Source organism: Cyprinodon variegatus, unplaced genomic scaffold, assembly GCF_000732505.1.
Source record: "Cyprinodon variegatus isolate N-32 unplaced genomic scaffold, C_variegatus-1.0 Scaffold1462, whole genome shotgun sequence".
Lineage (NCBI taxonomy): Eukaryota > Metazoa > Chordata > Actinopteri > Cyprinodontiformes > Cyprinodontidae > Cyprinodon > Cyprinodon variegatus.
The window spans coordinates 37,138-49,428 of record NW_015151915.1 but is presented as its reverse complement, the minus strand read 5'-3'; the positions used below and the strand labels follow the sequence as shown (position 1 = coordinate 49,428).

General features: G+C 38.2%; 1 protein-coding gene across 1 annotated transcript in view; it reads left to right on the top strand.

Moving 5' to 3' along the window:
* Nucleotides 1-225: 225 nt before the first annotated feature.
* The window catches only part of LOC107103491 (laminin subunit alpha-5-like), a gene marked incomplete at its 3' end in the record, with an annotated part of 41,005 nt that continues 28,939 nt past the window's right edge, over nucleotides 226-12,291 (top strand). The window contains exons 1-2 of the mRNA XM_015403214.1: nucleotides 226-676; nucleotides 4,481-4,633. Of these exons, the coding sequence (XP_015258700.1) occupies nucleotides 431-676; nucleotides 4,481-4,633 (399 nt within the window). The remainder of the gene's footprint in view (nucleotides 677-4,480; nucleotides 4,634-12,291) is intronic.

Here is a 12,291-nt window from a genome sequence, read left to right as displayed (position 1 = left end):
AAAGTCTTGAAAAATAACTCAGTCAAGCAGAAATATTTTAGGAAAATAAAGAAGAAAAGTCCTACTAAAAATAGAAATGAGAAGAAATGGAGAAATAAGAAATATTGGAATGGATTAAAACATTTAGTAAAGTGTGTGAAGTGAATGAAGGAGTGGTGAGTGTTTCCCCTCTTTAACCACTGGGGGACAGGCTGAAGGAGACAGAGGGGGGAGGACTAGGAGGTTTTAGTAGGACTCTGTCACCAGGAGGGAGAACAGACACTCCGAGGCTCTGATCTCCAGCATTTCCATCAGCTCTCCTTCTTTTTTTATGTTGCTTTCCTCTTTGGAGTTATTCATCCTGCACTGACTTCTTCCTGCAGATGCTGCATCAGCTCTGCTTCAGTTAACAGCAGGCCTTACACCTCCAGGCGGATCGAGCGGACAGGTGATGAACGGAGCCGGGTTATGGGTGCTGCTCCTGGGCTGCTGCTGCTGCCTCGCTGCGGCGCAGGAGCTGCCGGCCGGCGGCCTGAACGGATACAGCCTCCACCCGCCCTACTTCAACCTGGCGGAGGGGACCAAGATCACCGCCACGGCGACCTGCGGGGAGGACGAGAGCGGCAGGAGCCTGCAGGACCTGTACTGTAAGCTGGTCGGGGGCCCGGTGTCCGGGGACCCGAGCCAGACAATCCAGGTGAGTCCAGAAAGTTTTCCAAACTTCCGGCTGCGCCACAGAACTGCGCTTATAATAAGATCATTTCACTTTATTACTGCATACAGAACTTAAAATCAACTATTATACATTTCTGATGTGGTTAAAGGTATTATTTCTCTAAATATCTGCATTTAGAGAACTAATTATTGCAGCTTAAACTTTAAGGTAGAAGTTTTGCATTTAGTCTAATTCGCTCGGATTTAACCCAATAAATTTTTTTTCTTCTTCCACCTATCCAGATCTGTTGCGTTTATAGATTTAATTTTAAACTTTCTGATTGGACTTCCATGCTTGCAGACATAGTGGGACACTGCTGCCTTGCAGCAAGAAGGTTGTGGGCTCGATTCCTGGCTTGGGGTCTTTCTGCATGCGTGGGCTCTCTCTGGGTACTCTGGCTTCCTCCCACAGTCCAAAATCAATTATGTTAATTGGCTTCTCAAAATTCTGCTTAGGTGTGAATGGTTGTTTGTCTCTCTGTGTTGCCCTGCAATGCACTGGCATCCTGTTCAGCACCCCTGGTGTCCCCACTTGGGATTAAGCGTGTCAGAAAATGGATGAATTGGAGACATATTTTGTTTTCTTCGCTATTACTTGTTTTTGTTATTAATATCAATGTCGTAATATGCTATATATATATACTATAGTTTCCTGCAATCTATTTTTTGGAAAAGGCAACAGCTTTCCAATAGCTCTAGATTACACAAGAAAATAACATCCAATATGCCGTTATTGCTCATTTCCGCTCATTTTGATTTCCTTTTTTCTCTGATACCAAAACATAATATAGCATTGTTATGTTTTCTGTGTGCATCTTGGTCTGGGGATGTATATAGATGTATTTAAGTAATGCATTTGAAAATAAAAACATCCTCACAAGTTAAAAGAGACACCAAATCATTGCATTTTTTGATCAGGATTCAAAAAAGCTTTATTTGTTGTTAGTTGAGTTGGAATTTTTAAATTTTGTATTATTTCTATAAGGTTTAGAAAGTCTAATCAGGACCATAAATGCAGACAATCAGTTAACTTAGAATGTTGTTTATGCACAGCTAACAAAACAAAACTGTGCAGGATTTTTTTAAACAAAATAAGCAGAAGGACCTTTTGTTGACATGTTAACAAAAAAAAACTTTGGTAGTAACTAATGAATAAAGTTACATTTTTTGGATTTGCATAATCAGATTTAAAGTACTGAAAAATAGGTCAGAAGGTGTGCAAAAAGCCCCCGATATTGCCTCATTGAAGTAATCTATTTTGATTTAATGTATTTTAAGATAACTGTTCACTGCTGCATTCATATATCACAGATATATGTGTCTGAACTGTGGACTCATCTGAACTGAGTGGGTCAGAGTGGGCGCGAAGCTCCAGCTGCTCTGCCAAGTCATCATTTCATGCATCGCTTACTTTGTAGGACTTGGCAAAGCTTAACAGGGCTCAGTTATATAAGAGCAGCCAGCATTTCATTAAAGGTGAAAACTAAGTTAATCCAACTTGGGCCTATTTTTCAGCTTCATCCTTTTTCTTTCTGTTGGAGAGTTTTTAATGTTATGATGGGTTTGTGAGCCTGAGGGCCTCTTTTTAACGTCTAAGCCTGTTGGTTACGGCTGTTAACACACAAAAGTTAATTGTGGTTTAATGGGTTAACTAATAAAGCAAGCCTCTGGGAGACCACATAAAACCTTCTCCTCGTCTTTTCCCACCTGTTCCCCACATTCCTCTCAGCGACTGACCCATGTCCTCCAATCAGGATGGCTTTACGCTCCCTGTTACCGGGAGATTTTCAGGACCTGAGAGCCAAAAGAAGAAGGAAAAAAAAATTCAGCTTAAATTTGGAGTTGGCCCCACGAGGTGTACACATGAAAAGGTGTTGTTTAACAGACGCTGAAGGAGATCTTTCTGCAAGATTAGGATCAGTCAGCGGAGGCTGATAAAGAGCAGCAGGCAGCTTCCAAGAATAAATAAATAAATGTGCCCCGAGGCGGTTTACTAAAACTGGAACTTAGAGGAATCTCTAAAATTGCTGTTTAAAGAAACTTTAAATTACCAAAAAAAAAAAAACATATTTCCCTACACTAACCAAAGTAGTTATTGAATTTTCTGAACATTATACACCCACTCTATAAAGCCTCAAACTCAACGCTAATTCTGACATTTTGAATTGGAGAAAGCTTCCTGGATGGGAAGCGAAACGTCTTCAAACTTGGTAACAAAGTCCAGTCGATTGTTGTTGTTTTTTTACTTTTTTGGAGTTATTCACCCTCACTTTTATAAATGTCAATCTGTTTAGGAATCATTGAATGAATCCATCTGTAGGTTTAGTAGAAAAGAGATAAATCTCTTTTTAAATTTTTTTTTTTCCTCCATTTTTCCAAGTTGCAATAAACAAAGTTCTATAACTAGAACACTAACAGCAGGAATTTAAAGCCTTTGAATAAACCCATCAGCTCAATTTAAGCATCTCATGGTTTTATCTCTATTTCTCTGTTTTCATTTTTGAGGAGATCAAAGAGGTGATAACAATTTTGCAAATTCAATTTTTACCTCCAATTTGAAAATACTTGAAATTTATCAAAATGCAAATCAGGGTGGGAGGAAATTTATAGCAAATAATAGATGGTTATATTAACGCTATCTAACACAAGAGACGGCAGAAAATCTTTGAACCTACTGAGCTACAGAGATGACGCCTTTTAATCTCAGTTATCCTTAAATTACCACCCAGGTTAATCTCTAAGATAACTATTTGATTTGTAAATAATGAGGAGGATTAGAGCGCAAAATAGATGAAGGGACTGCTGCTTGTAGAGGCATCTGATTTATGTTACTTATGGACCAAGAATAAAACATGTATTTTGGTATATTTAATATTGAAGTCCCTCAGAAAATGAGAAAAAAAAACAGTATTTTTATTGTTGTTAAAGGGAAATTGTTTTGCTGGAGCCTGGACATGACAGAAATAGGTGGCTTCGTCTTTGAAACATGAACCCAGATCTTTAATTTAACAAACTTCTGTAAAAATGCAATCGCATAGAAACATTTCCATCTTTAGTTGTGATCAAAGAAGCTGAAACATTCTTAAATTCAAGGTTTGAGCGTAAACCCTTAGGTTTTGTTTCCCTGATGGAAACTTTTTGTATCCTGAAATCCACGATAAATGGCACCATGAGTGTTTTAAAGGTCACCGGTTGTAGGTCACGCAGTAATAGGTTATATACAGCTAGTGTAACATTTGTAACAAAGATTATTTAGAGCTCATTAGCTATTAGTCTTTTTTTTTTAAGAAAATATATAAATATCAGGTCATCCAAACTTTCCAATCTAATCCTAAAGAGCTACACACCTCAGCATCTTAAATTTGAAATGACACAAAGAACGTCCTCTATAGGGAGGCTTTGCTCCAGAGATAAGGAGAGGATCCCTCATCCACGGGCAGCTCAGAGAAGAAGTTCTGCTCCTCTGAATCCTAAAGAGGTCAGCTGAGAGGGATCTACCTTCTGGTTAGGATTCCTCTTGGATATTTGGTTTTGAGGTTTTCCAGGCAGGTCCTACTTAAAGAAACCAAAACAATCAGCGATTGGAAGACAGCTTACAGATCGGTGAATATAGTATTCATAAAAACCTTTTAAGTTAAAATGTATGAACAGCATTTAGTGGGATTTTATCTAAAATGGAAAGTGAAAGTGAACCACATGCTTGTGTCACAGGAAGATTGATGATACCAGGTTTTATGTCTAAGCTGCACCTATCAAGACTCTCTTTTCTCCTTGTCTGTCTCCTTAGGGGCAATACTGTGACATCTGCAGCCAGGAGGACAGCGATCGGGCCCATCCCATCACTAACGCCATCGATGGGACAGAGAGATGGTGGCAGAGCCCGCCTCTGTCCCGCAGCACGGAGTTCAACCAGGTCAACGTCACGCTGGATCTGGGACAGGTAGGATTTACTAAAAGCCTCCTGAAACCACGAGACCTTTTGATTTCTGGCTGTTAGCAGAACAAACTCAGCGTGTGACTCCAGGGTTTATGGGAGCCTGATGTTGACCTCTTTTCTGGTTCCTGTGTGGTGACATAGAGGCAGGTGGATTATTTATTTCAGATCAGTTCCAGGTTTCATTATTAAAAGACCATCTATGCAAAAAAGGTCTCAAATGAAGACTAATCTAGGAGAAATTATTGGATCTCTAAAAGCTGTCTCTGAATTTTCAATTTGGTAACATTTGTTCCTCTAGCAAAATATTGAACATATTTATGCGAATGAATTCAGTCTTATAATAAGTTAATTGTGTCTTGAATTAAACTATATTCAAGTCATTTCAGTTCATTTTATTCATATGGTGCCAATTCAGAACAAATGTTTTATATACAAGACCAATACGTCCCAAACATGCCCACTTATTAGACTCCGAGATCTGGTTCCAATAATGACTCAGTTCAGTCTAACACAGCTGAACATTTAAAGGCAGTTGCTAAAGTTTTATCTTTGCAGAAACTGGTTGTTTTGAGGAAGCATCTGGTGACAGTGGAGAGGAAGAACTCCTTCTGTCTGGAGGAAACCTCTAAGAGAGTTTGAGAAGACTGAACCCACTGAACTAGGAGTACTTTCAATGGGAAATAAACAAAATAAAAATACAATACTTAGTTATTGGTGTTTGCCAAATAAGCTGTTTTATACAGTGTATAAATAAAAATAATCTAAACAAAGAAGCAGCAAGTTAGGGTTGTTTTATTTGGGAAAGAAGGAAAGGAGAGTTGATTTTTAATTGGCAGCCCTGAGATTTTTCATGGAAGCTAAACACAGGAAGCACTGAACTAAGAGTACTTTCTTGGAAAATAAATAACTGAACCCTAAATAGCTAGATGACATTTTTTTTAAAACATCTAATTGGCTGTTATTCTGCTACTTAGCCTGATAGAAATCTAAAACTCAGTGTAACAACTGTCAAAATAGTGAGCTTTCCAAATTTTCATAACCTCATCGAGGAAATGATTTAAAGGTTAGAGAGATGTTTCCTTCGGATGTCTTGTTTTAATCTCATTGATTCTGCAGCTTGGATGGGAAAAAAATGTATATTCTCACACTTGTTTAGCATGCTTACATCCTCATGTATGGAACCACTTGGGTCTTTTTTCACTCACTCAAAGCTCCTGCATGCTCACCTTATGCACCACTTCAACTTCTTTCCTTGAATATTGTTCTTGAACCACCTCCTTATGCTCCTGAATGCAGCTCTTTAATGGCTGCTGGTCCTGCTCGAGTGCCTTCCTCTTCATTAAACAGGGGACAGACACTGTGTGTGTGTCAGATAGGGGGAGGTGTTTGTTTGAATCTGATGTCTTTTGCAAGTGTGATTTGTGTGATGGTATCACAGTGCGTTGCACAGACACGTTAAGGTATGAATAGCATTGATATCTTTGGGAACCTTTGAACCGAACAGGGTTGTTCCTTTGCTGAAGGTCTTGAATGCAGCACGGCTCCATATTGTGGAGGGAACGGCTACTCTAACACAAAAGGAGCAACTTAAACTGTGACCTTTTTGGTCTCCGCTCCGCCTAGTCAGAAAATGAATGGAGATGAAACAAATGATGCTGGGAATGTTTTCTGATTTATTCGGTTTGATCTGGAATTAGAAGTAAAGCTGAACTGCTCATCTATTTCTTTGATAAGCAATAGTGAGAGACTAATACACTTATATTAGTGATCCAGGCTGTGAGCTCAGCCTGCAGTCGTTCTAACCCATCTAATCATTTTGTTGCACTTTAGTTTCCACGGCTTCACTCTACACTGAAAAAAAGATACTTTGGATCAACTTAAGAAAATTACAGTAATTTGCTACACTTACATTTATTTGTTTTTCTCAAATTAAATGCGTGAGATGTTTGAAAGTACAAATTTTGATTTATTAGAAATAATTTTTTCACCTTCAGACAAAGAAAGAAACTGAATTCATACAAAGTAAAACTATAACTTATGACAGATCATAAACACGTTTTTCGCTTTGTTTTAACTTGATTTTTGCAATTTAGAAAAAAAAATACCGATACATATAAGCATAAATTTACTTAGGAATTAAGTTTTGCAAAAAGATTAAACTTTCAAAGAGTAAATATCAAATTTTGGTATATTCATTGACCACAGACACAGGATTTATAATTCATGATAACTTAGAGCTTTAAATGTAGTTTTAAAAATTGTGAAAATAAATAGTTGCATCTTTTTATTGTTTTTTTTAACAAGCTAAAGAACCTGAAATGCTTCATAAGTTCTTAAAACTGTCTCCATGATAAATGTAAGTCATTCAATTAATGCAGTGTATTCTCATTATGAGTTCGTATGAAATCGTATGAAAAGTTATGCACTGTAATTTCGTACGTTTTGGACGTTTTTTTTCGCTGTATGCGCATGTTACGCACCATTCAATAACATAGAATTTAACATACAATTAACCCTAACCCTGACCCTAACCCTAAGATATAAAACAGCAAGCAATGTAGTTAGAGACACAAAGAAGTAATTATTGCACTGTTTTTCCCAGTTTTACATCCGTCCGCGGATCTGTTTTTTTTGTCTGTCTGCCTGCACATGCGCACTGATGTGTTTTTTTGAGGAAAAACGTCCAAAACGTACTAAATAGTGTGCATAACTTTTCGTACGATTTCATACGAACTGATAATGAGAATATATTGATTAATGACGACAATGCCTGCCCATCATCTCTATTCGTCAACTGAGTAGACTGCTTTAGTTGTAACTCATGGCGTTGCAGTGCTGGTTACACCTATTTTGAATTAATCGGGTAATCAGGCCACATTCACGTTACAATTCGTTACAACCCCTAGTAACACTATTACCTTTGACTTAGTACATATTTACCTGGAAAAAAATATTTCAGTGTATTTTTTTCCTTGTTAATGGATTTTAAAAGTAAAGTGAATTTACAGGAGTTGATACTTTAATTTGACTGGAGGTGCACATTTCTGGGTGTGCACAACACAGATAACCTCACCGGGACTGTAAACACCACCTCACTGGTCAAAAGGCCACAAAAGTGCAAATACTTCCTGCTGAGGATGAGGAGAACCCATCTGCCCCCATCCATCCTCCCCACCTTCTACAGAAGCACCATAGAGAGCGTTCTGACCAGCTGTTTCACTGTGTGGTGTGGAGGCTGCAGCGCCTCAGACTGGAAGAAGGTGAGGAGAGTGGTGAGAACAGCAGAGAGGATCATCGGGGCTCCTCTTCCCTCCATTAAAGACATTTCATCCCAGCACTGCGTGTCCCGAGCCCGTAACATCATAAATGACCCCTCACACCCCCCACCATGGACTGCCCTCTGGGAAGAGTCTTTGCAGCATTCGATGCAGGTCCAGCAGATTCCAAAACAGCTTCTTCCCCACCGCCATCAGACTGCTGAATGTTTGATAAAATGGGAAAAAAAGCTGAATCTTGGAGAGAGACTGTAAATCATATCACAGTCTTATGTTTACATTTGATCACTGTTTCACTTTAAGAAATGGAAATATAATGAGAGCTGTTTAAAATGAAATTTCGTTTTGTATACACTTTTTATATACAAAATGATAATAAGGTTTGTCTGGGTCTAAGTGGTGAAAGCTTCCAATCCTCATCTTTTTTTTTTATGGCATGATTTTAAATCGACCAGCCAGTAAATCATCTCAGAAAATGTCTCCTTCCTTCTTCTAAGTCCTCCATTTGTTCTTTCTATTTAACCCCGGAGCACTAAAAGTGTGTATAGCTTGTTAAAGTTAGCAGGATGGGATGTTTACCTTGTCACTGCAATAAGAAAGAAAAGAAAGGGTCACCATGAAAGAGCAGCATGAATAGTTTCAGGGCTCAGTTCTTCATTAAATAGAAGTGGGCTGCATGCCAACTCTGCCAGCTGTGCTATTCAGAATCCATCAAGGTTTTAATCAGAGTCAATGTTTAGGAGCTCAATCATTGTGTTTCCTTTTATGACTTAATGAAGATTTGATGAGAGCAATTTCGAAATAATCCAAATATGTTTTTTTGCTTTTAAAATTAATCCCCTGAAGGAAGAAAATGTGCCTTGATTGTCCTCTGTAACCTGGTTTATAAAGTAAATCAGCAGACCTGCATTTTTTTAGCACATATTTTCATCTCATTTTAAGTGATTTAAGAAATTAAATACAGGAAACATGAATGAAAGAATCAGGCTTTACATGTTCTGCACAGCAGCGTGTACTTAAGACGTCAACTTGGTTCACATTTTGCCTTTAAAGCCTTTTTGGTCTGTTGGAAAAAGCCGGAGTACCCAGTGAGGGTGCTGCCATACTGACGGAGAACATCCTTTACAAGGAGAAATGCAACCTTGGGAGACTGAGCTTTTAAAGCAGCTTGCCGCAGCTGCAGAACAACTGATTTGAATATTTGAACATCACATCAGAATGGAGCGCTTTGCTTTAAAAGGAGCTTAACAGAGACTATGAGCAAAGAGGGGGAGGGTCTGCAGTTACCAGGTTACGGTTTTGTCTGGAAAGAATGTAGGTGGGTAAAGGCCATGTTTTGAGTTTGAATCAGTGTAGAGAGGGTGCTGAGGACCTTGCCTCCAACCATATGAAAGAAGGAAGGAAAAAAGAGAAAGATTGGAATTTCAGTTAACCTGTCTCAACCTGCAGAGGGGAGGCTTTTGCTGATTTGCCCCCTAAATAACTCCCCATGTCTTCCCATTTCAGCTGGCTGCAGCTCAACAAGTCAAATCTGGAGATGGCATTATGAAAACATTCATTTAGACTGAAACAACAAACTTTTTTAACTTCCTCTTGAGCTTTTAGTGAAATTTCCATTATATAAGAGGCAACAATGGGAAATGTGCAATCAGGTGATTTTATTATATATTTTTAACAAATTTCTTCAGTTTTTATGATTTAATGACTCTATGCACTAACCAGTAATGAAGTAAAAAAGTTGTACAAAATATGTAAATATTTTTGATTTAAGATAAAAACCCTTCTGTCTGTTAATTTGCTCTATCCAGTAATCCTGTAAATTAATTTCATATAAAGCCCCTTTTGCTAGGCAAGGCAAGGCAAGGCAAGGCAAATGTATTTGTATAGCAAAATTCAGTACAAAGACAATGCAAAGTGCTTTACATGATTAAAATATAGGAAAATAAAACTGAATCAAAGCAAGTATTAAAAAAAATAAAAAATGCAGAGACAAAAAATAATATTAAAAACAGTTGGACTAAAGAAAATAAAAAAGTTGAACTAACGATGTTTCAGTTGAACTGTTTAACTAGAACAGTCGAAGGCAATCCTATACATATGTGTTTTTAGTCTTGATTTAAAGGAACTCAGGCTTTCCGCACGTTTACAGTTTTCTGGAAGTTTGTTCCAGATAAGTGGAGCATAGGAACTAAATGCTGCTTCTCCATGTGCTATCCCATTAATTAGTTGAAAAAGAATAACAGACATATTAATCGATTAGCGAACTAATTGCGAATTGTAGACCTAGAATATTAAGCCTGTAGCATTAATGACAGCGGTACTGGAAGTTTTGATGCTGAGACTCTTTTCGCTTTGTTGAACTGTTAGATAGTTAAAGCTGGTTAAAGTTATAGTCAAAGCTGCCGATTAGGAGAGGCGTCTTTGTTGGTGTAAAACCCTTAAAACGATCCGAGCCTTCATTCTGTGGATTTGGTTTAAAAGGTTGAGGACCTTGACGTTGACGTACATTTTGGCACAATTTACTGCAGGCCCTTGGGGGCCACTTTCCCGCATGTTTTAGAGGTTTCCCTGCTTCAGCACAGCTGCTTCTGATGATTGCATTTCAGCAAAGGCCTGTTAATCAGCTGTCAGTGGAAATCAGCTGTGCTCAAGCAGGAAAACCTCTAAAACCTGCGGGACAACGGCCCTCGAGGGCCGACTTTGGAGAGGCCTGATTTACTTAAGGCTTCCTGAAGCTTCACCTCTACTACCAATCTATTAATCTGTTGGTAATAAAAGTTGTCTGTAGGTTATAACTGAAAAAAGGTCAGAAATGTCCACGCTAGGATGTCGTTTTAATGTTAACATGCACAGCAGGATTTTGATTCCAATGGATCAGCTTTCTTTTTTATAAATGAGGACAGATGTAGAGAATGTAGATTAAAGACATAAAAAGCAATAAACAGGTTAATTACCTTTAAATGGGAAAGAAAAGTTTCTTTTTATTGTTTTCTTTCATTGAGTCGCAATTGGAGACAGGGTGGAGAGAGCAGACCTTAGAAAGGAAAATGACTCATATTTCATCATAACGCACAGTTTATGTTTGCACACATATGTAAGACTAACGAATGTAGGGATTTGGGCGCTTTGTGCCCAGGTGTGATTGTGTAAAGTTTTCATTCCACAGACATGCGGTAGTGGAGGGAGTGTTGTCCCAGGTAAAGGGGAGGGGAGATGGAAGAACGGAGGGAACCTAATCCTACATGTTTAAGGAGGGGGGAGGCAAAGCTGTCTGAAGAAAGCAGGAAGGGGAGGAGAGGAAGGAGGGATGAAACATGGGAACAGAGCAGACGTAAAGAGGAAGGAGGAGATGAGAGAAGAAAGGAACTGGGGATGCTTATGTGTTTCTGAACACTATAATTAGAGTGCAGAATGATGTGTGTGTGTGTGTTTGCTCTTTAGGTGAGGTCTTCTGTTCCACAATCCTCCCTACGTGAGTAAAAACAATCGGGTTTCTTGTAATCAGATCTGTCAGCAGCTTTCAGCCTGGAGCCCTGAGTAGCTGCGCTGTGTTTTCCACAGTTTCACTCATTTTTGGGACTTATTATAGAACACCAAGTATTTAGAGATTATTCCATGTTCTCTTTTGTTTATTAATCTGAATAAGAATAGGAAATAAATTCAGTACTTTCATAAATTCATAATAATAAAAACTTCAGTACTAGTTTTTATTATTATTATTATTATTATTATTATTATTATATTATATTATTTTGTTATTCAATACATTTCAAAACACTGTATTAATCCCAAAGGAAAGAATGATTATACGCTTCCAGCACGTCTGTATAAATCTTACAATGAAGTACTAATAATATCATTTAAAAAAGGCATTCAGTAATCCACAATAAAAACTTATTTTCGTGATGTTTCTTAGTAAAAAATTACTAAGAAACATCCCCAATTTTATCTTCATGATTGATAAATTCCAATTTACATTTATTGTATTGCAGTATTAATTAATGGAGATGGTTTCTCACCCATCGACTGAGTGGAGACTCTATTTTATAGGAAGTTAACAGATTTTAGGGATTACTGCCTCCTCCGTAGTAAGGGTGTGCAAAATAATCGCCATGATGATGCATCGCGATTCTAATTTTTGTGATCTACTGCATCGATTCTTGAATGCAAGAATCGATCATAAAAAAATAAAAAAAATGAACAAATAAAACACATTAATGGTTGGCGCACATCAGCCAAACCAAGTGGAATACAACTTCCAGTCCAGCAGATGTCGCTGCGGATGTGTTGACGCCCGCTGCCTTGTGTCACAAGCATGTCCGGCCGTGGGATACTGCGACGAGTCATATGAAATTAAACATGGAGGACACTAAGAAAATTCGCCCC